The sequence below is a fragment of the Podarcis vaucheri genome (genome assembly GCF_965113315.1).
Source record: "Podarcis vaucheri genome assembly, chromosome: 2".
NCBI classification, from domain to species: domain Eukaryota; kingdom Metazoa; phylum Chordata; class Lepidosauria; order Squamata; family Lacertidae; genus Podarcis; species Podarcis vaucheri.
This window is the reverse complement of record NC_138760.1, coordinates 118,451,771-118,471,957: the sequence shown is the minus strand read 5'-3', so window position 1 is coordinate 118,471,957 and position 20,187 is coordinate 118,451,771. Positions and strand designations below refer to the sequence as shown.

The 20,187-nt window shown below is 47.6% G+C and overlaps 2 protein-coding genes and 1 long non-coding RNA gene across 3 annotated transcripts in view; all 3 read left to right on the top strand.

The window, feature by feature from the left end:
* The window catches only part of LOC309525440, a 129,048-nt gene extending 118,260 nt beyond the window's left edge, over window positions 1-10,788 (top strand). The window contains exon 2 of the long non-coding RNA XR_014216285.1: window positions 10,479-10,788. This is a non-coding gene — a long non-coding RNA (uncharacterized lncRNA). The remainder of the gene's footprint in view (window positions 1-10,478) is intronic.
* LOC309525180 (E3 ubiquitin-protein ligase TRIM39-like) lies at window positions 403-10,788 on the top strand. Its single transcript, XM_082210664.1, has 4 exons — window positions 403-896; window positions 3,969-4,058; window positions 6,075-6,158; window positions 8,477-10,788. The coding sequence occupies exons 1-4, from the start codon at window positions 815-817 to the stop codon at window positions 8,995-8,997; spliced, it is 777 nt and encodes a 258-aa protein (XP_082066790.1). The 5' UTR covers window positions 403-814; the 3' UTR covers window positions 8,998-10,788.
* Window positions 10,789-13,809: 3,021 nt separating this feature from the next.
* LOC309525181 (butyrophilin subfamily 1 member A1-like) lies at window positions 13,810-18,670 on the top strand. The gene is made up of 4 exons (XM_082210665.1): window positions 13,810-13,908; window positions 15,437-15,526; window positions 16,522-16,605; window positions 17,933-18,670. The coding sequence occupies exons 1-4, from the start codon at window positions 13,827-13,829 to the stop codon at window positions 18,451-18,453; spliced, it is 777 nt and encodes a 258-aa protein (XP_082066791.1). The 5' UTR covers window positions 13,810-13,826; the 3' UTR covers window positions 18,454-18,670.
* The last annotated feature ends 1,517 nt before the right edge of the window (window positions 18,671-20,187 follow it).

The following is a 20,187-nucleotide window of genomic DNA, read 5'->3' as shown; positions in this document are numbered from 1 at the left end:
ATGAGGCCAAAGTTAGATTCACAAAATGTTTAGGGGTATGTGTACACCTGTGTCCCGCCCAGAAAAAGCGCCTCCTCCTCCTCTTCCTCCTCCTCCTCCTCCTCTTCCTCCTCCTCCTCCTCTTCCTCCTCCTCCTCCTCCTCCTCCTCCTCCTCCTCTTCTTCTTCTTCTTCTTCTTCTTCTTCTTCTTCTTCTTCTTCTTCTTCATCCAATTTTTATATCCTGTCTTTTTCCCTGATGAGGACTCTAGGTGGCTTACAACTAAAACAGAAACAGCTAAAAATATAGGCAGGAAACAGGGAAAAAAGTAACCAATTAAAACCAATTAAGTAATAAGTGGTATAAGAATACTTTAAATGTACAGTGTGCACATCCAAGCCACGTACCTGTTCCTTCAGGGAATGTGCAACCCCATCAAGAACAGGTAAGCTGCCAACTTCCTGAAGCTGGAAATCCACTAACCCACAGGATTTCCCTTCATTGCAGGATCCAGCTTCAGTTCATGGGATGCCAACTGCCGTACGTCGTTCTTGCATAAGCGAGTCAGTCGCAAACCTCAGGGAGGTTGTCAAACATGTTTGGTGTGTTCATCTCCAGATGATATCGCTAGGAACTGAGGAAGTCTCGTTTGCACAAGACGGAGGAGGAGGGTTGTTCCTGCGCCAATTTTTACATATGGGTGGTTGTTGTTTTTTGTTTTTTTTACAACTTGAATCGTCTATGAAAGTTAAGAACTCTCCCTTCGAAGGACAGAAAGGCTAGCTTCCAGGAATCATCTCGCTTGCAGAAGCTGTTTCTAGAGAAAGCCCAGAGGATGGAGGATGAAGAAGGATACATGACAATAGACAGAGGAAGCAGAGACACCTATGCGCCACCTGTTCCCCCAAAGCCACAAGGTATGGACCAAAACTGAGTTACAGTAAGCTTTAACTAGCTGGCAAGCAAATATTCCTGTCAAGGGTGTTTGATTTCTTACCAAAGTTGCTGGCTTGTTATTGTTAATAGGAGTGTGTGTGTGGTTTAGTGGCCAGAGTGTTGGGATAAGGTTTGGGAGCCTCAGGAGCGAATCCTCCCTGCTCAGCCACAAAGATCACCTTGGGGCATTTATTCTTTCTCAGTCTAATTCTTAATTTTTGGCCTGTTTTCAATTTTGTGTAAGCCACCTCGAGTCCCAGAGTGGAGAAAACTCCACTGCAAAAAATCACCCAACCCAGGTCAGAGCTCTTTGTGGAGAACGGTAAATTGACTCAGGTCTCTTCTCAAGAGAGCTTTCTTCTTCCTCCAACAATTAAGATTGTCTTATAGAAAAAATACCCCAAACAGCACAGGCCCTGTACAATCCAAGGAGATGGAAGACATCTGAAAGCAGCCCTGTTTAGGGAAGCTTTTAATGTTTGATGTATTACAGTATTTTAATATTTTTTGGGAAGCTGCCCAGAGTGGCTGGGGAAGCCCAGCCAGATGGGCGGGGTATAAATAATAAATTATTATTATTATTATTATTATTATTATTATTATTATTATTATTATTATTGAAGGAGACCATGTTAAGGGTTCAGTTGTTTTCAACAAGAGACTAGGCTACGTATAATTAAAACACATTTAGATCACCCACAGGGACGCGGGTGGCGCTGTGGGTTAAACCACAGAGCCTAGGACTTGCCGATCACAAGGTTGGCGGTTCGAATCCCCGCGACGGGGTGAGCTCCCATTGCTCGGTCCCTGCTCCTGCCAACCTAGCAGTTCGAAAGCACGTCAAAGTGCAAGTAGATAAATAGTTACCGCTCCGGCAGGAAGGTAAACGGTGTTTCCATGCGCTGCTGTGGTTTGCCAGAAGGGGCTTAGTCATGCTGGCCACATGACCTAGAAGCTGTACGCTGGTTCCCTCGGCCAATAAAGAGAGATGAGCGCCGCAACCCCAGAGTTAGTCATGACTGAACCTAATGGTCAGGGGTCCCTTTAGCTTTACCTAGAGCACCCACACCTCCCAGGCCTAAGAACTGCAGTTTACTTCTCACAGAGCAACCACCCCCAGCACCCTTAACAAACTACAGTTCCCAGGATTATGGTGGTGGGGGATGTATTTTAACTGTGTGGTGTGTATGCCGCCTATAGGACCAGGCATTCGGTATGATTAATCTCATCAGCTCTTCACATATAGCTGTAAAAGAGTCGTGCTTGGGAAAGTAGCCTATTCAGGCGGATTGCGCTTCTTTCTTTGCCTCTGTGGTGAGGAACTATTCAGCAAGAATGGAAACTTTTAGGGCGGTACGTCATGCCTAATATTAGGCAAGGTTCCTTCCAGGATCTGATCACTTCACTGTGACTCATAAGAACTTAAAGAAAAGGAGCCAACATCTCTCAGGGGCCAAGCAGATGCTTGCATAGCTGTCGTTTTAGCAACTGTATTCCTAAGTATATCCAAGAGTAGAACTTTACAGCTGCCTGAGATTTCTGCAACCCCATTAAAAAGCCCCCTTCTTAGGGTTGCCGTATTTCTGGAAGTGAAATTCAGGACACAAAAGTTGTTGACCTCAAAATTCTGGATTTTATTGTGCCGATTTTACGAAATCTCCCCCCAACCCCAGACGCTATTTCCCCCAGTTAAATCCTGGACATGTCCAGGAAATTCTAGACGTATGGCAAACCTGCCCCTTCTGGAATATCAAGGCCAGGCTCTTTGTGCCATAGCAGTCATCAGGCACATGAGCAGGAAGCTGTTAGTTCCGCTCTTGGTTCAGCTCAAAGTCCTGCAGTGGCTTCAAACTAGCCTCAGTCCCCTCGGAACATTGGCCATTTGTGGCAAGGAGGGCAAAACAATCTTTGGTGCTATTCAGCTATGTTTCACTCAGAGCAGACACAGCAAAATCGATGAACCCATGTTAATTCTGTTCATTCATTTCTGTGGGTCTGCTCTGAGTAAAATCTAGCTAACTACCACCCCTTATCTAGTAATAGTGAATTCATTCTCTAAGTGGGGAGACTTAGGTAGCAAAAACAGCACCATCTACGGAATCAGCAAGCCAGAGTGTGGATTCCAGGTTTTGCAAAGTACAATAAACATTGGAGGGTGTGGGCAGCATGAATGAATCTTTATTTGCGTCAGCCATCGGCCATAGCAATAAAACAACAATACGATATACAAAGAATAAAACTAAAAAGTCAATTATATAAAATACATTTTAGGGGGCGACAAAATAATAGTAGCAAAACATAACGATAATAATAGTAAGATCCTAGGAGAGGAATCTGGGCGACGACGCTAATGTCACTCAGGTAGCAGCTCTCAGTCTCATTGCTCTCTCGACAAATTTGGCAACCTTCTCTGTTGTCGAGCCGTTCTGGTCGGCCAGGAGTGAGAACAGTTTGGCTTCACAAGAGTGGCCCGGGATGGCAGATAGGAGCGGCGTGATGGTCTCGTCCCTGAGATCTTTATATAGGGAGCAAGACAAGAGAACGTGTGACACAGTCTCTACGTAGCCAGCTCCACAGGGGCAGAGCCGGTTCTCAAATGAAATTCCTTGATATCTACCCTCAAGAACAGCCGAGGGTAACATATTTAGTCTGGCCAGTGTAAAGGCCCGCCTGAGTTTTGGAATGGTTAAGGTAGACAAATAAGGTGCCCAAAAATCAAAGTGGGAGGGAGGCAGATAAGCGTACCAAGCACTAAATTTCTTAATATAGGCCAGATTATTTTGCTGCTCAATATCCTTCATGCGCTGATCAATAATAGTTTGGGGTGGGCAGCAGTGGGACCCTGATGGAAGGGTACCCCAAAACAAACCAATGAAAATAATCTTGCTCACTCCAGGGGCACAGAATGAAGACCAATTGGAGGGGTGGTGGTGGAATGGAGTATTCCCAGATGGGTTCATTTGGAACCCTCAATCCGAGCACTCCGTGTGCTTCTGCTTTTCATAAAATGGCTGTGGTTGCGTTTTCCTGATGAAACTTTATCAACTCCACAGAAACTCCTTCGAAATGCTGCAAAGTCACGCTGAGGGTCTTACTGGCAGTCAGCATCGCTCTGAACGTGGCCCTGATCATTGTTCTTATAGGTAGGCTTCTGACCTATTCTAACTCATGGTGGGGCTGCCCCATATTTTCCTGGCCCTGCTCCTGTGTCAGAGACATGGGGAACCTCAAGCTGTCATCATGGACTGGCTGGATGCCAAGGAGTGGTGGGAGAAGAAGACTCAGAGCCAGGGGACTGGTGGTGGGACAACGAGGAGTGGCTGGAGAGAGAAGAGGGAGCCGACTTGGAGGAGGGGGTGTAGGGAGGAGAAAGAGGCAACAGGGTTTAGTGAGCAGGAAGAGGCTGTGGCAGAGAGCAGTCCAGAAACAGAGGCAGAAGCAGAGATCAAGCAGGCTACTGAAGGTTTGTTAGAAGAAAAAGAAGAGTTTGGATTTGATATCCCGCTTTATCACTACCCTAAGGAGTATCAAAGCGGCTCACAATCTCCTTTCTCTTCCTCCCCCACAACAAACACTCTGTGAGGTGAGTGGGGCTGAGAGACTTCAGAGAAGTGTGACTAGCCCAAGGTCACCCAGCAGCCGCATGTGGAGGAGCGGGGACGCGAACACGGTTCCCCAGATTATGAGTCCACTGTTCTTAACCACTACACCACTGGTGTGGTGTAGTTAGGGGTGGTGAGATTTCTTAGGAGATCCCCGTTCCCTGGGAAGAGGGACTGATAGTTAACCCGCTCACATAATTGTGTATCTGTGCAGGGAATAAGGGTCTACTAACAACACTCAAGACGATCAGCAGTGATGAGAGTCTAAGCGTAAAGCATGTTGCTATGTCCTCATTATTAAGATTGGGACAATACTTTGCAAAACCAAAAACCTATCAATGGACCCCTCTTCTTCTTCTCTGCACAGTAGCTGAGCATGCTCAGTAGCTTGTCCTCTAAGAACGTTCCAGAAGCAGGCAGATGGGCTGATCCACAGGAGTTTGGAGGAGGCCTTGATATTTCTTTTAAGTCTTGTTTGCGGTAATTGCATATTCCTCCAGGTTCTTTATCTACCATCAGATATGGTTGTGGAATGCAGTGGAGTATGCCTGCAAGAAAGTGTGACCTTTATCCCGGGCAGAACTTGCCCTTGGAGTTTGAAATCTCTTGAAATGTTAGATCTCCTCCTCTCTTTTTTGTCCAGCGCAGCCCCAGGAGTTCTGAAGATGTTTTTACAAGCCTGCTCGATGTATATCCAGTAAATCATAGTTTTATATTTATACAGTATATCAGGGCCGGCTCTACCATGTGGCAGAGGGAGGTGGCAAAACCTGAGGTGCAGAGAGGGGCGAGAAAGGCTTCAGCGCCGAAACAAGCTTGTTGCCCTAGCACGACTGGTGCATCAATGAGGCAGTGTGAGGTGATCTGCCTCAAGTGGCATGTTCCACAGAGAGCAGGAGATCCCGAACCAGACTGAGTAAGCCAAAAACACATTTGAAAGCCAAAGTTGGGGAGACACCAGCAACAACACCTTGTGGAATGCCCCTTTTCTGTCAAGACTGGCAGTGAAAAGGGGAGGCTCCCACAGAGCAGCCATGTTGCTGCTGGTCTCTTCCCACCTGACCATCTGGACGGAGGACGTTGGTGGCAGACCTTGCCCCAGGCGCTGAAAGGTGTTGGACGGCTCGACAGTATATACCGTATTTTTTGCTCTATAAGACTCACTTTTTCCCTCCTAAAAAGCAAGGGAAAATGTGTGTGTGTCTTATGGAGCGAATGCAGGCTGCGCAGATATCCCAGAAGCCAGAACAGCAAGAGGGATTGCTGCTTTCACTGCGCAGCGATCTCTCTTGCTGTTCTGGCTTCTGAGATTCAGAATATATATATTTTTTCTTGTTTTCCTCCTCCAAAAACTAGGTGTGTCTTGTGGTCTGGTGCGTCTTATAGAGCGAAAAATATGGTACATAATTTACATACATAATAAAGAAACATGTGTTTAGTTTATTATACTGTTTGTTGTCAGGGGGCGGCCTGTGCATGAGGCCTACTGTTGGTCAATGCTGGTTACATAAGGACACAGGTTCTCTATCCCTGCCCTAACCTGAGCTATTCTGAAAGTTTTCCAGGTAAGAAACGCAGAAGGTGGTTCCTGCTCGCCGAGTTCGCCCAATTCATGCACTGCGCTTCCAGGAAATCCAACAGGTAATTTAAACACCTTTGTCTCTCTTTGAATGCAAGGCCTACCATAACCCTCCTTAATAATTTTACCATACATTTGTAAGGTGGTAGTACTACTGTTAAGGGATGCGGGTGGCGCTGTGGGTTAAACTACAGAGCCTAGGACTTGTCGATCAGAAGGTCGGCGGTTCGAATCCCCGCGACGGGGTGAGCTCCCGTTGCTCAGTCCCTGCTCCTGCCAACCTAGCAGTTCAAAAGCACGTCAAAGTGCAAGTAGATTAATAGGTACCACACCGGTGGGAAGGTAAATGGCATTTCCATGCACTGCTCTGGTTCACCAGAAGTGGCTTAGTCATGCTGGCCACATGAAAGCGAGATGAGCGCCGCAACCCAAGAGTCGGCCACGACTGGACCTAATGATCAGGGGTCCCTTTACCTTTTTACTACTGTTGTGAGACGCCTTAAGACAAACTGCAACTTGGTGGTGAGTTTCGACCCACCAGTTAAAGACCAGTGTCCAGCTCTCGTCCCTACACACGCTACCAAGAGGTCTGGGACCTTTTGCGAGAGTTATAATGTGCGCTCGTTGTGAATATGTGTTTACAAGCCTTCACCTTTTGCCCACAAGACATTCACATACAAGAGGAATAAAAACTGGTTTACTACCGAGTGAAAGAATATATGGACGCTGCTTCAGATAGCAAAGTTACAAATACAGGTAACTCTCAGCTTAGGTGGAAGTTACGTTCTAGGGGTGGCAATCATGTATACTCGAACCACGCCTCTTGGAACTGCCCCTACTCCAGCAATCTTACCTTCCAGAGCTGGCACACAGAATGGGTCTTACCACTCAAGCAAGGAGATCCTCCCAGGGCCCTGTAAACAGGGCAGAGAGCTTAGAATCTGTTTCCACACTGGGGATACCCTGCACAAAGGGCTTCTAAGCCAATCTGCCACTGTGCATTTAATCTGTGTGATGTCTGCCGGTCAGCCTTAAACTATGCATAGTTGGAACCGCACGTGTTCAAAGCATGTAGCTTGTAAGTTCCCTGTATAAGCGGGAAGCAACTCACACTGTAAAGCTAAAGGGACCCCTGACCATCAGGTCCAGTCGTGGCTGACTCTATGGTTGCGGCGCTCATTTCGCTTAATTGGCCGAGGGAGCTGGCGTACAGCTTCCGGGTCATGTGGCCAGCATGACTAAGCCGCATCTGGCGAACCAGAGCAGCGCACAGAAACGCCGTTTACCTTCCCGCTGGAGCGGTACCTATTTATCTATTTGCACTTTGACGTGCTTTCGAACTGCTAGGTTGGCAGGAGCAGGGACCGAGCAACGGGAGCTCACCCCGTCGCGGGGATTCGAACCACCAACCTTCTGATCGGCAAGTCCTAGGCTCTGTGGTTTAACCCACAGCGCCACCCGCGTCCACTGACGTTTTCAGTGGATGAGTACAAATCCTACGAGGGCAAAGTGACAAGGAAAAAATAACCTACTGCAAAATGGCCCAGGGAGGACTGAGTATGCCCAGCTGTGTGTTGGAGGAGGAAATTGAAAACAGGGAGCAAGGAGGAATGGAAGGGTCCACTTTCACATTGAAGTGTCAACGGAAAGAGTAGGCAAGGGCTGCGGAACCTCAAGCCCTGTTGCGACCTTTGCACCTCTGTGTCTCACCTTTAGGATTAATCCCCAGGCCACACTCCTCACCCGACCTGCTTGGCTCGCATTCCTTTTTGACCTGCGGAATGGGTCCTTGAACTGAGATAAGGCCCTTTTCTTGCGAGGAATCCTATTTGGAATAACGGAATTTCCCTTTAAAAAGGGGAAATGTTGACAGCTATGATAAGGCCTCCTGCTGGCCTAGCTGGAGAGAGGAGAGTGGTAACAAACCTTCTCTCCTTTCTCCAGCCAAGCCAGCAGGAGGATTCAAAAACAGGTGTGAAGCTGACAACACAGTCACATCTGCTGCTCTGCTTGCTTTTGCCTCTGCACCTGCCAGTCAAATGTATTTCTCCAAGTTTTGGAAGGTGGAATATAGCAGCCAGGGAGGAATCTACCATCCTATGGTGTTATGTACTGAAGTTCTCACCCTGGGCCAGCAGGGGGATACTGTAGATAGTTATGCAAATAGGGGATCAAAAGTGACGTTCAGTGATGGATAGTTAGAAATTTGTTACAGTTACGTTGTACTGGAGCTCTATATAAGCAGGCTGACTGAACCCTTCAGTTCAGTTCTGTTCCGGCCTGTGAATAAGCAAGAGCTGTTTGAAGAATCGCTGTGTCGTCTGATATGTTCACCCACAACTTAACATACGGTCTGATCCTTCATTTCCTTTCCTTGCAGCCCGTGTGACTCTGGATCCAGACACGGCCCACCGGCGGCTGGTGGTATCCAAGGATGAGAAAAGTGTGCGATGGGGAGAGGTGGAGCAGACTCTTCCCAACAACACCAAGAGATTTGCCCAGCACGTTTGTGTGCTGGGCAGGGAGGGATTCGCTTCAGGCAAACACTGCTGGGAGGTTGGCGTGAAGGGCAAAGGGGAATGGGCAGTGGGGGTGGCCAAGGAGTCTGTGAAGAGAGAGGGGCTGACAGACTTCAGCCCAGCTGCGGGCATCTGGGGGATAGGAGAATACGAGGGACTCGGGAACTACATAGCATTCACCACTCCCCACACAAGGCTCTCCTTTCGCAAGAGGCCACAGTGGATCCGCGTGTTTTTGGACTACACTGCAGGGCAGGTGGATTTCTTCGATCCGGAAACCCAGACCACAATCTACACGTTCAGTTCAGCCGCTTTTGGAAGGGAAAAAGTTCTCCCTTGGTTCCGTGTGTGGGATGGAACCGAACTTATTGTGCGTCCCTGAGACACTGGACTCCGCCTCTGGAGCAGTCTAGGATCTGTGACCCTGGAAAACCCGACTGATGTCTCTCCATAGCACCTTCCCATATTTTTACATAGTTTTTAATTGTCTTTAAATGGTTTGATTTCAGTTGCATTGTTTTAACGTTTCGATGCTTGCGATCCTGGGGTCCTTTGGAAGGAAAGGTGTACAGTGGTACCTCAGGTTAGGAACTTAATTCGTTCTGGAGGTTCGTTCTTAACCTGAAACTGTTCTTAACCTGAGGTACCACTTTATCTAATGGGGCCTCCCGCCGCCGCCACACAATTTCTGTTCTCATCCTGAGGTAAAGTTCTTAACCTGAGGTACTATTTCTGGATTAGTGGAGTCTGTAACCTGAAGCGTCTGTAACCTGAAGTGTCTGTAACCCGAGGTACCATTGTATTACAAATGTAATGAACAATAAGTAAGATAATCCACTCAAATTATAGAGGCCTAGACTGAGGGGGAGATTCCTATATAGTTATATCTCTATAATTGCAAGCAAACTGGTTTTCTTTTTAAGGAAACCACGGAAGTGAGTAAGGGCAGATCTACACTGATCGGTTAAACGTTATTGAATATAATGTTATATACAGTCGTACCTTGGTTCTTGGACGTAATCTGTTCCAGAAGTCCATTTACTGTCCGAAAACATTCGAAAACCAAGGCGTGGTTTCCGATTGGCTGCAGGAGCTTCCTGCACTCAATCAGAAGCTCTGTTTCCAAAGAATGTTTGAAAACCAGAACACTTCTGGGTTTTTGGTGTTTGGGAGCCAAAACATATGAGCAGTGCTTTTTTTCCTGGGGGTACTCAGGGGTACGCATACCCCTAAACATTTTGTGAATCTAAGCTTGCCCTCATTGAGGGGCAGTATTTCAATATGAGTAGGAAAATGAGAGTACCCCAAACATTTTTTTGGAAAAAAAGCACTGCGTACAAGTACCAAGGCGTTTGAGAACCAAGGTATGACTGTGATGTTCAATGCAGTTTTCCATTGCCAGTGGCTTGCTGTTCTGCAGCGCCCTCTGGTGTCACATTTTGATGACGCATTTTTAACGTTATAAACTTCGAGTGTAGGTCCGCCATAGGTGCTTCGAGTAACTTGGGAGCATGTGAGTCACTGGAGCAGGGCAACATCCTACTTTCTGCTAATCTAGCATCTTGTATACATCTTGTATTTGTAAGCATGGTTTAAAGATTTTGCTTACCAGAGAACTGCAAAGCAGGTTTGGCCTAGCAGATGAGCAATATCAGCAGTCTGGACTCCATAAAACTTTGAGAAAAAGTTCCCATGAGTATTGAGAGAACAAAATTGAGACAGTTCAAACCTGGATCCTGGCAGAGAAGAATGCTATTTTCATAAGCCAATTGGCTTTCTGGATTCAATGGAGGGGGCAGACTTCTGTTTGCCAGGACATGTCACTATAAAAACGGTTTTCTTCTCAATACCAGCTCAGAGAAGGCAGGGAATGCAACTGTAGAGAAGACCACATGGAATGAGACTATCAGTTCGGAGAAGGACAATTGGAAGAAGCCAATTAAGAAAAGGATCACAGTTTGAAGAAAGGATGACGATTCAGAGAAGACTTAAAGAGCAGAATTCAAAGAACTGCACCCGTCTGCATATCTCCCCTTTTTGCACTTGTACAGGATCTCTGGCTGAGGTCTTTGGTAGATGCGTATATGAATAGGGGAATATCTTCGCAGGGTCAATCCTCACAAGGGCGAAAACACTTTGTTGTATTTCGTCAGGTAATAAAGCTGTGAGCTTTTGTTTTGGGTCTGGTTATTTGTCTGTATATTCCTTTGCAAAGGAAAACCCCAGATTGTGGTCTTGTTGTTTATCCTGATACCTTTTGCATTCCCTTTTGCAAAGAAAACACCTTACACTGCGTGTCTCAGCACAGACCAGGGGTCAGCAAACTTTTTCAGCAGGGGGCCAGTCCACTGTCCCTCAGACCTTGTCGGGGCTGGACTATATTCGGGGGGGGGGAGAAATGAATTCCTATGCCCCACAAATAACCCAGAGATGCATTTTAAATAAAAGCACACATTCTAATCATGTAAAAACACGCTGATTCCTGGACCATCCACGGGCCAGATTTAGAAGGCGATTGGGCCGGATTCGGCTCCCGGGCCTTAGTTTGCCTACCCATGGCATAGACGCATACAGCAAGGTTGTTATTTGAAGTTTGCTATCCAGTTTGATCCCCAAACTGGGTTGTAAGCCTAACAATCCAATGAACTCTGAGCTCTTCATAGAATATCAGTATGGGAATTGTAGTTCAGCAATAGCTGGAGAGCCAAAGTGTTATGTACTGAAGTTCTCACCCTGGGCCAGCAGGGGGATACTGTAGATAGTTATGCAAATAAGGGATCGAAAGTGACGTTCAATGACTGGATAGTTTTAGAAAATTGTTACAGTTACGTTGTAATGGAGCTCTATATAAGCAGGCTGACTGAACCCTTCAGTTCAGTTCTGTTCCGGCCTGTGAATAAGCAAGAGCTGTTTGAAGAATCGCTGTGTCGTCTGGTATGTTCAACCACAACTTAACACAAAGGTTCCCTATACCTGCTGTGAGTTGGAAGGGAACCCTAAGGGCAATCTAGTCTAGTGCCCTGCAATGCAGGAGGTTCTGTATTACACACACACACAGTTAAAACACACTTGCTTTTAAACTGCTGGTGCAAGTTTATGGTATTTCGTGTCAACATGATACAACATCCTTTTCAAAGTCCATCTTGCAAACTACTAAAAAATAAGGAAGCTGTTTAAATTCAGCTGCAAGCCAATCCCAAGCGTCCAAGAAGCCTTGTGGGGTTTTGATAGATGCCCCTGAAATTGCAAAGGAGCTAGAAATACTATCAAACTTTGAGACGGGACAAGCTAGAAAAAGGAGAAACGTCAGCTTGAGTAGGAGGCCGAAAAAGAGGCGCCACAAGATCCAAAGCAGAAATTCAAAGCAGGTTATTTGAAGCAGAGGTTGGAAGGCCTTGTAGGATCTAGTTGAGATTCCTGCGTTGCAGGGGATCCCTTCCATCTCTACAATTCTAATACAGTGATACCTCGGGTTAAGAACGTTCTGGAGGTCTGTTCTTAACCTGAAACTGTTCTTAACCTGAAGCACCACTTTAGCTAATGGGGCCTCCTGCTGCCGCCGCACTGCCAGAGCACGATTTCTGTTCTCATCCTGAAGCAAAGTTCTTAACCCGAGGTACTATTTCTGGGTTAGCGGAGTCTGTAACCTGAAGCGTATGTAACCTGAAGCGTATGTAACCTGAGGTACCACTGTACCTTGAACGTGGCTTAGTTATACACTGGCAACCAATGCAAAGCTTTCCTCGCTGGTGTAGAACTGCTCTGACTAGAAACTGAAACCCATCATTCTGCGCTAGCTACAGTTTCCTCACCAACCTCAAGGGCAGCCCTGTGAGGAGCACATTGAAGCCATGCAAGCTAGAAATTACCAGTGTCTGCACCTCTAAAACCAGGCTGTTTCCCTGTCCAGGAATGGCCACATCTGGTGCATCAACCAAAGCTGGGACAAAGCTCTCAGTCACTGAGGACAGCTAACTCTGCCTCCAGGGACAGTGAAGGACCTAAAGCCACCGTCACACTTATTAATAACACTTTAATACTCATGGAAAACCCCAGGAACTGTCGCTTGTTAAGGGTGCCTGGAATTGTGGCTCTGTGGGTGAGCACTTTTTGCAAACTACAGTTATTTGGGGTTAGCCAGGGATCAGAAAACTTTTTCAGCAGGGGGCCGGTCCACTGTCCCTCAGACCTTGGGGGGGGGGCTGGGATATATTTTTTGGGGGGCGCGCGAATGAATGAATTCCTGTGCCCCACAATAACCCAGAGATGCATTTTAAATAAAAGCACACATTCTACTCATGCAAAAACACGCTGATTCCCAGACCGTCCATGGGCTGGATTTAGAAAGAGATTGGGCCTGATCCAGCGCCCAGGCTTTAGTTTGCCTACCCATGGGGTTAGCCATGACTGTGATATAAGACGACACAGGTGGCATGGTGGTCTAAAGCACTGAGCCTCTTGGGCTTGCCGATCAGAAGGTCGGTTTTCGAATCCCCGCGACGGAGTGAGCTCCCGTTGTTCGGTCCCTGCTCCTGCCAACCTAGCAGTTCAAAAGCACACCAGTGCAAGTAGATAAATAGGTACTGCAGCGGAAGGAAGGTAAACGGCGTTCCCATGAGCTCTGGCTTCTGTCACGGTGTCCCATTGTGTAAAAAGCCACATGACCCGGAAAGCTGTCTGTGGACAAACGCCAGCTCCCTCAGCCTGAAAGCGACATGAGCACTGCACCCCATAGTCGCCTTTGACCGGATTTAACCATCCAGGGGTCTGTTACCTTTTTATGTACAGTGTGCATCCAAGCCACGTACCTGTTCCTTCGGGGAAAGTGCAACCCCATCGATAACAGGTGAGCTTCCAGTTTCCCAAACCTGCAAACCACTAAGCCACAAGATTTCCTTCTTCTCAGGATTCAGCTTCGGTTTATGGTGTGCTGCCGCCGTACGCAATCATTGCACAAGCGAGTGTGTCACAAACCGACAGAGTGGAAAGGTGCATTGCTTCACATGTTCGGTGTGGTCAACTCCCGCGGCAATTGGGGAAGTCTCATATTCATGAGACTGAGGAGTAGAGGGCTATTTTTACGTGCTATTTTTGCAGCTTGAGTGGTCCAAAAACTGCTAAATTCTCTTTCCAAAGGCAGAAAGTCTAGCTTTCAGGAATTACCTTGCTTGCTGAACCCCCTCCCCTGGGGCTTAAGAGAGATATTAGAAGATGGAAGATGAAGAAGGATACATGGCAGTAGATGAAAGAAGCAGAAACACCTGCTCACCACCTATCCCCCCAAAGCCACAAGGTATGGACTGATACTTGGACATTGCAGGTTTCAGCAGGCTGGCATGCAGTAATTCCGGTCAAGGGTGTTTAATTTCTTAGTGAAGTTGCGGGCTGTTACTGTTTATGAGGAATGAGGTGTATTGGTCAGAGTGTCAGACTAAGGTTCAGAAGGCAGGGGTTTAGTAATAGTAATAGTAATAGTAATATATTATTTGTACCCCGCCCATCTGGCTGGGTTTCCCCAGCCACTCTGGGCGGCTTCCAACAAAGATTAAGAATACATTAAAATGTCACACATTAAAAACTTCCCTGAACAGGGCTGCCTTCAGATGTCTTCTAAATGTCAGGTAGTTGTTTATCTCTTTGACATCTGATGGGAGGGTGTTGCACAGGGCAGGTGCCACTGCCAAGAAGGCCCTCTGCCTGGTTCCCTGTAGCTTTGCTTCTCTCAGCGAGGGAACAGCCAGAAGGCCCTTGGCACTAGAGCTCAGTGTCCGGGCTGGACGATGGGGGTGGAGACGCTCCCTCAGGTATACTGGACCGATGCCGTTTAGAGCTTTAAAGGTCAGCACCAACACTTTGAATTGTGCTCAGAAACGTACTTGGAGCCAATGTTGGTCTTTCAAGACCGGTGTTATGTGGTCCCGGCGGCCGCTCCCAGTCACCAATCTAGCTGCCACATTCTGGATTAGTTGTAGTTTCTGAGTCACCTTCAAAGGTAGCCCCACGTAGAGTGCATTGCAGTAGTCCAAGCAGGAGATAACTAGAGCATGCACCACTCTGGCGAGACAGACTGCGGGCAGGTAGGGTCTCAGCCTGCATACCAGATGGAGCTGGTAAACAGCTGCCCTGGACACAAAATTGACCTGCGCCTCCATGGACAGCTGTGAGTCCAAAATGACTCCCATGCTGTGCACCTGGTCCTTCAGGGGCACAGTTACCCCATCCAGGACCAGGGAGTCCTCCACACTAGCCCACACCCTGTCCCCCAAAAACAGTACTTCTGTCTTGTCAGGATTCAATCTCAATCTATTTGCCGCTATCCATCCTCCAACCACCTCCAGACACACACAGGACCTTCACCGCCTTCACTGGTTCTGATTCGAAAGAGAGGTAGAGCTGGGTATCATCTGCATATTGATGGACACCCAGCCCAAACCCCCTGATGATCTCTCCCAGCGTCTTCATGTTGATGTTAAAAAGCATGGGGGAGAGGACGGATCAAAGTGATCAAATCCCTGCTCAGCAACAAAAATCACTTTGGGGCATTTAATCTGTCTCAGCCTGATCTACCCAGTGCCACAATTGGGGGCAGTCCAGAACCACATTCCGCAAAACGAGAAGCAGGGACCCCCCAAACTGCGGGGCAGGTTCACCACACTCTGAAGTCAGGAATTGGAGTTTGAGACCACCAAGCCAGGATTGCCTAGGGGTGTTGTGAATCTAAAAACGATGTATGCCGCCCTGAGCGCTTCAAAGGAATGGCGGATAAGACTAAAAAACAATAAGAACTTGCATTTTCCTGATGGAACTTATCAACTCCACAGAATCTCCTTCAAAATGCTGCAACATCACACAGAGGGTCTTCCTGGCAGTGAGCATCGCACTGAACGTGGCCCTGGTCACTCTTCTGATAGGTAGGCTTCTAGCGTAGTCTTAACTCATGGTTGGGCTGCCACATCTTTTCTTGGCCCTCCTCCTGTGCCAGGCTTGGGAAACCCCAGGCCTGGGGCCAAATGTGGCCCTTCAGGTTTCTCTGCCTGGCCCCTGGGACTCTTCCCCAGGCCAGATTCCTCCTCACTGGCCCTACTTGGCACCTTGTTTGAGTGTTTTCATTTGGCTGGAATATATCCTCCAACTCAAATAACACCTCTACTTGCCTGGATGGAGAGTATGTGTAGAAACTAGCCTACCATGCAAAGGCAACAATTTACATCAATTAACTGCCGACTTTTGCCTCTGGCTCTGCCACATCTGGGAAGGTCGCCCCAAACGAATGAGGCCCTCAGGCTGAAAAAGCTTCCGCTTCTCATCCTATTTCTTAACAGTGGTCTGGCACTTGGAAATATGCAGTGGTACCTCGGGTTAAGAACTTAATTTGTTCTGGAGGTCCGTTCTTAACCCGAGGCACCACTTTAGCTAATGGGGCCTCCTCTGCCACCGCGCGATTTTTTTTCTCATTCTGAAGCAACGTTCTTGACCTGAGGTACTATTTCTGGGTTAGCGGAGTCTGTAACTTGAAGCGTCTGTAACTCAAGGTACCACTGTAGTCCTAGCTATTAAAAATACCTCAGAAAATATCGTTTTAAGAGTTTATGTAAGTGAGCTAATCAGTGTGAGTGGGGGGGAATCATGTTGCCCTTAAAAATTCTGGAAAACAGCCTCTTCTTTCTTGTTGCCAATGCTTCTTGGCCGCTTCTTGGTTTGTTGTTTTTTTTAAAAAGGCCCCATCTGCACTATACTTTTAAAGCAGTATGGCACCATGTTTTCTTCTGTGGATGGACTACTAGGGCAACCATGGATTGTCCAGATTAGACCACACCTCCCTGCTATTGCTGAACAGGGATTCCCTAAGGACATCTGGTGGGCCACAGATTCTCCATCCGCACCCTAACCTAAACTATGTTGAAAGTTTTCCAGATAAAAAACATAGAAGGCGGTTCCTGCCCACGGACTTTGCCCAATTCGTGTGACTCGCTCCCAGGAAGTCCAGCAGGTAATTTCATCTCCTTCTCTTTGCCTCTCTTGGAATACAAAGCCTGTCCTGAACTTCCAGTTCTTAATATTTCTCTGTATTGTTAGCAAGGTGGTCATTCTGCTGGGGTCAAACTGTGACCCAGTTGTGGGTTTCAACCCACCAGTTAACGACCAGTGGCCTACAGGGAGCCCACCAGCGGGAGCTGAGCAACAGCACTCCTGAAGCGTTGCCTCTCTTGAAATGGCCTGTGGTCCACGAAGGCTCCCTCCATAATAGATGTGTGAGGATTGCCTCACAATGAAATGTGAGGAAATGAAAAATGATGGGAACCTCAGGCCTCAGGCTCAACTGCAGCCCTCTGTACCTCCCTATCTGGCCCTTAGGTGTCTCCTCCTCAGGCCACATTCCTCACTAAATCCATCTTGTCACATTCCTGCGTTGTGTTTGCACCTTACTGGAATGGCTTCTTCAGCTGCGGTAAGGCCTCTGGCTTGCCTGCATGCAGAAGGGAGAAAAGTATTCGTAGAAACCTCTGAATTATTTTGTGCAGTTGAGACGTAAGCCTACAAGACAGTTGCTCTGCCCGCTTCCGCCTTTTGATCTGCCTGTTAGGATTGTCCTACTCTTATGTAGGACCCTGGCAGAGACACATGCCCGACTGGCATGGTTTCTCCCTCCTCGTCAGTTGTTCGGGAGCTTCAAAAACTTTCTTCAGCCCGAACATCACAGCGACTGATAACAAGAAGCATCAGCACACTTAGGGATCTGCAGAGTACTGGCGGTTCACGTAACAGACTCAATAGCTCAGCATTTTGGCTAATCTACTTTATTTACATATAATACACTCGGAGCATTCTGACTTAGCTCCTTCCTCTTTCTTATCAGACAGCAAAAAGAGAAAGAACAATGGACAATAGTCCCACTTCATGGAGCACGGTAACACAAAACATCCTGTCTCCGTCACTTCCCACACTGTGGAATGTAAACATACACTGTCATGTGATAGACAACAATCTCATGACTGCAAACACGGAGCAGGAATCCTAACACTGCCAACCTGAGGCATGAAGATTCCGGAAGGTTCCTCACATGGGAGTGGGACCCCTGAGGATAAAAAAAGAAGTCCCCCACCCCTGAAGGAGGTGAGGTGATGCTTCGCCTTTCAATATTGCACCTTGATAGGTGCAAATATAATCTCCCTTGATTGATCAAATATATTTCCTCAAGGTTCAGAAAGTGGGATCTAACAGCTGGTACAGAGTCTGTCAGCGAGAGCCACCGAGTCTTCTCCTAGGGCAGGAATCTATGATCCTACAATCTGATACTTTCTTTCCTTTCCTTTCAGCCCGTGTGACTCTGGATCCAGACACGGCCCACCGGCGGCTGGTGGTATCCAAGGATGAGAAAAGTGTGCGATGGGGAGAGGTGGAGCAGACCTTTCCCAACAGCGCCAAGAGATTTAACCAGCGCGCTTTTGTGCTGGGCAGGGAGGGATTCACTTCAGGCAAACACTGCTGGGAGGTTGGCGTGAAGGGCAAGGGGGAATGGGCAGTGGGGGTGGCCAAGGAGTCTGTGAAGAGAGAGGGGCCGACAGGCTTCAGCCCGGCTGCAGGCATCTGGGGGATAGGAGAATACGAGGGGCTCGGGAACTACATAGCTTTCACCTCCCCACAACACACACAGCTCTCCCTTGGCAGGAGGCCACAGTGGATCCGCGTCTTTTTGGACTACACTGCAGGGCAGGTGGATTTTTTCAATCCAGAAACCCAGACCACAATCTACATGTTCCATTCAGCTGTTTTTGGTGGGGAAAAGGTACTCCCTTGGTTCCGTGTGTGGGATGGAACCGAACTTGTGCGTCCCTGAGACACTGGACTCCGCACAAAAGGGTTCTGTGGCACCCAAGCTCTGTGATGCCGGAACCCCCGCCCGATGCCTCTCGATAGCACCTTTCCCTCGTTTTCCCTCAGCTTTTACTTGTTTTTAAACAAGATCTATATTATTTTTCGTTGCATGGCTTTGACAGCTTGGGTATTTGCAACCCTGGGCTCCTTAGCAAGGAAGGGAGGGTTACAAATGTAAAAAAAATGTAAAAAAGGGTTACAGATGTAAAAAAAAGTAAACATCTCCAAACATGAGAGGGCTAGACTGTGGGAGAGGTTCCAATATAGTTAACTCTCTACAATTACAAGCAAGCTTTTGCTTTTTTGACAAAAGCCACAGAAGCTAATAGGTGCTTTGTGTAACTTGAGAGAGAGACATTTGAAAAGGGCAACATCGTTTTTTGTGCTAATCTCACAATTAGAATTAGAATACATCTTGGGTTTTTCAAGAGAGCTTTTCAACCCAAATGAACAGAAACACTAGGGCCCGCTTAGCAACCTGGTAATTTAATGTTTATTAGAGACATTTACCCTTTATGATAAAGGACGCGGGTGGCGCTGTCGGTTAAACCACAGAGCCTAGGACTTGCCAATCAGAAGGTCGGAGGTTCGAATCCCCACGACGGGGTGAGCTCCTGTTGCTCAGTCCCTGCTCCTGCTAACCTAGCAGTTCAAAAGCACGTCAAAGTGCAAGTAGATAAATAGGTACCACTCCAGCGGGAAGGCAATCGGCGTTTCCGTGCACTGCTCTGGTTCGCCAGAAGTGGCTTAGTCATGCGGGCCACATGACCCGGAAGCTGTACACCGGCTCCCTCGGCCAGTAAAGCGAGATGAGCGCCACAACCCCAGAGTCGGTCACGACTGGACCTAATGGTCAGGGGTCCCTTTACCTTTACCTTACCCTTTATGATACAGTCACATCTGCCGTTAAAACCATGTATCAAACCTCTTTATTCTATCCTTTTAAAAGCTAAAAAAAGTTGTGGTTTTAACCTAGTTAGACCGGACATTCCCAACCTTCGGCCCTCCAGATGTTTTGGACTACAATTCCCACTATCCCTGACCACTGGTCCTGTTAGCTAAGGATCATGGGAGTTGTAGGCCAAAACATCTGGAGGGCCGCAGGTTGAGGATTCCTGAATTAGACCTTCACCTTTGCAAAGTAATTCCAGCCTTGAACCAAAACAAAATGGCCAGAACATTTACATTCCTGTAAATTCTGGACGGATTTTGCTTGCAGATGGGTAAGACAGAGGTTTGGCCTAGCAGATGAGAAATCTAAACTCTTTGCTACTTTAAGAAAAGTTCCCATGCATGTGGAGAGAACAATATTGAGACATTTCAAAACTGGGCCCTGGCAGAGAAGACTGCCATTTTTTACAAGCCAATTTACTTCCAGGATTCTACGGGGAAAAAATTTTGCTTGCCAGGACTTGTGACTGCAGAATAAAAACAGTTCCCTCTCAATTCCAATTCAGAGAAGGCAATCTGTGCAGAGAAGCTACCGTATTTTTCGCCCTATAGGACACACTTTCCCCCCTCCAAAAATGAAGGGGAAATGTGTGTGCATCCTATGGGGCGAATGCAGGCTTCGCGGACCTCTCCGCAAGCAGTGGGAGCGCTCCCGCTGCTTGCGGAGAGTTGCCTGCATGCTGAAGCCCGCGCGCGCTGAACTCAGCGCGTCCAGGCTTTGCGGACCTCTCAGCAAGCAGTGGGA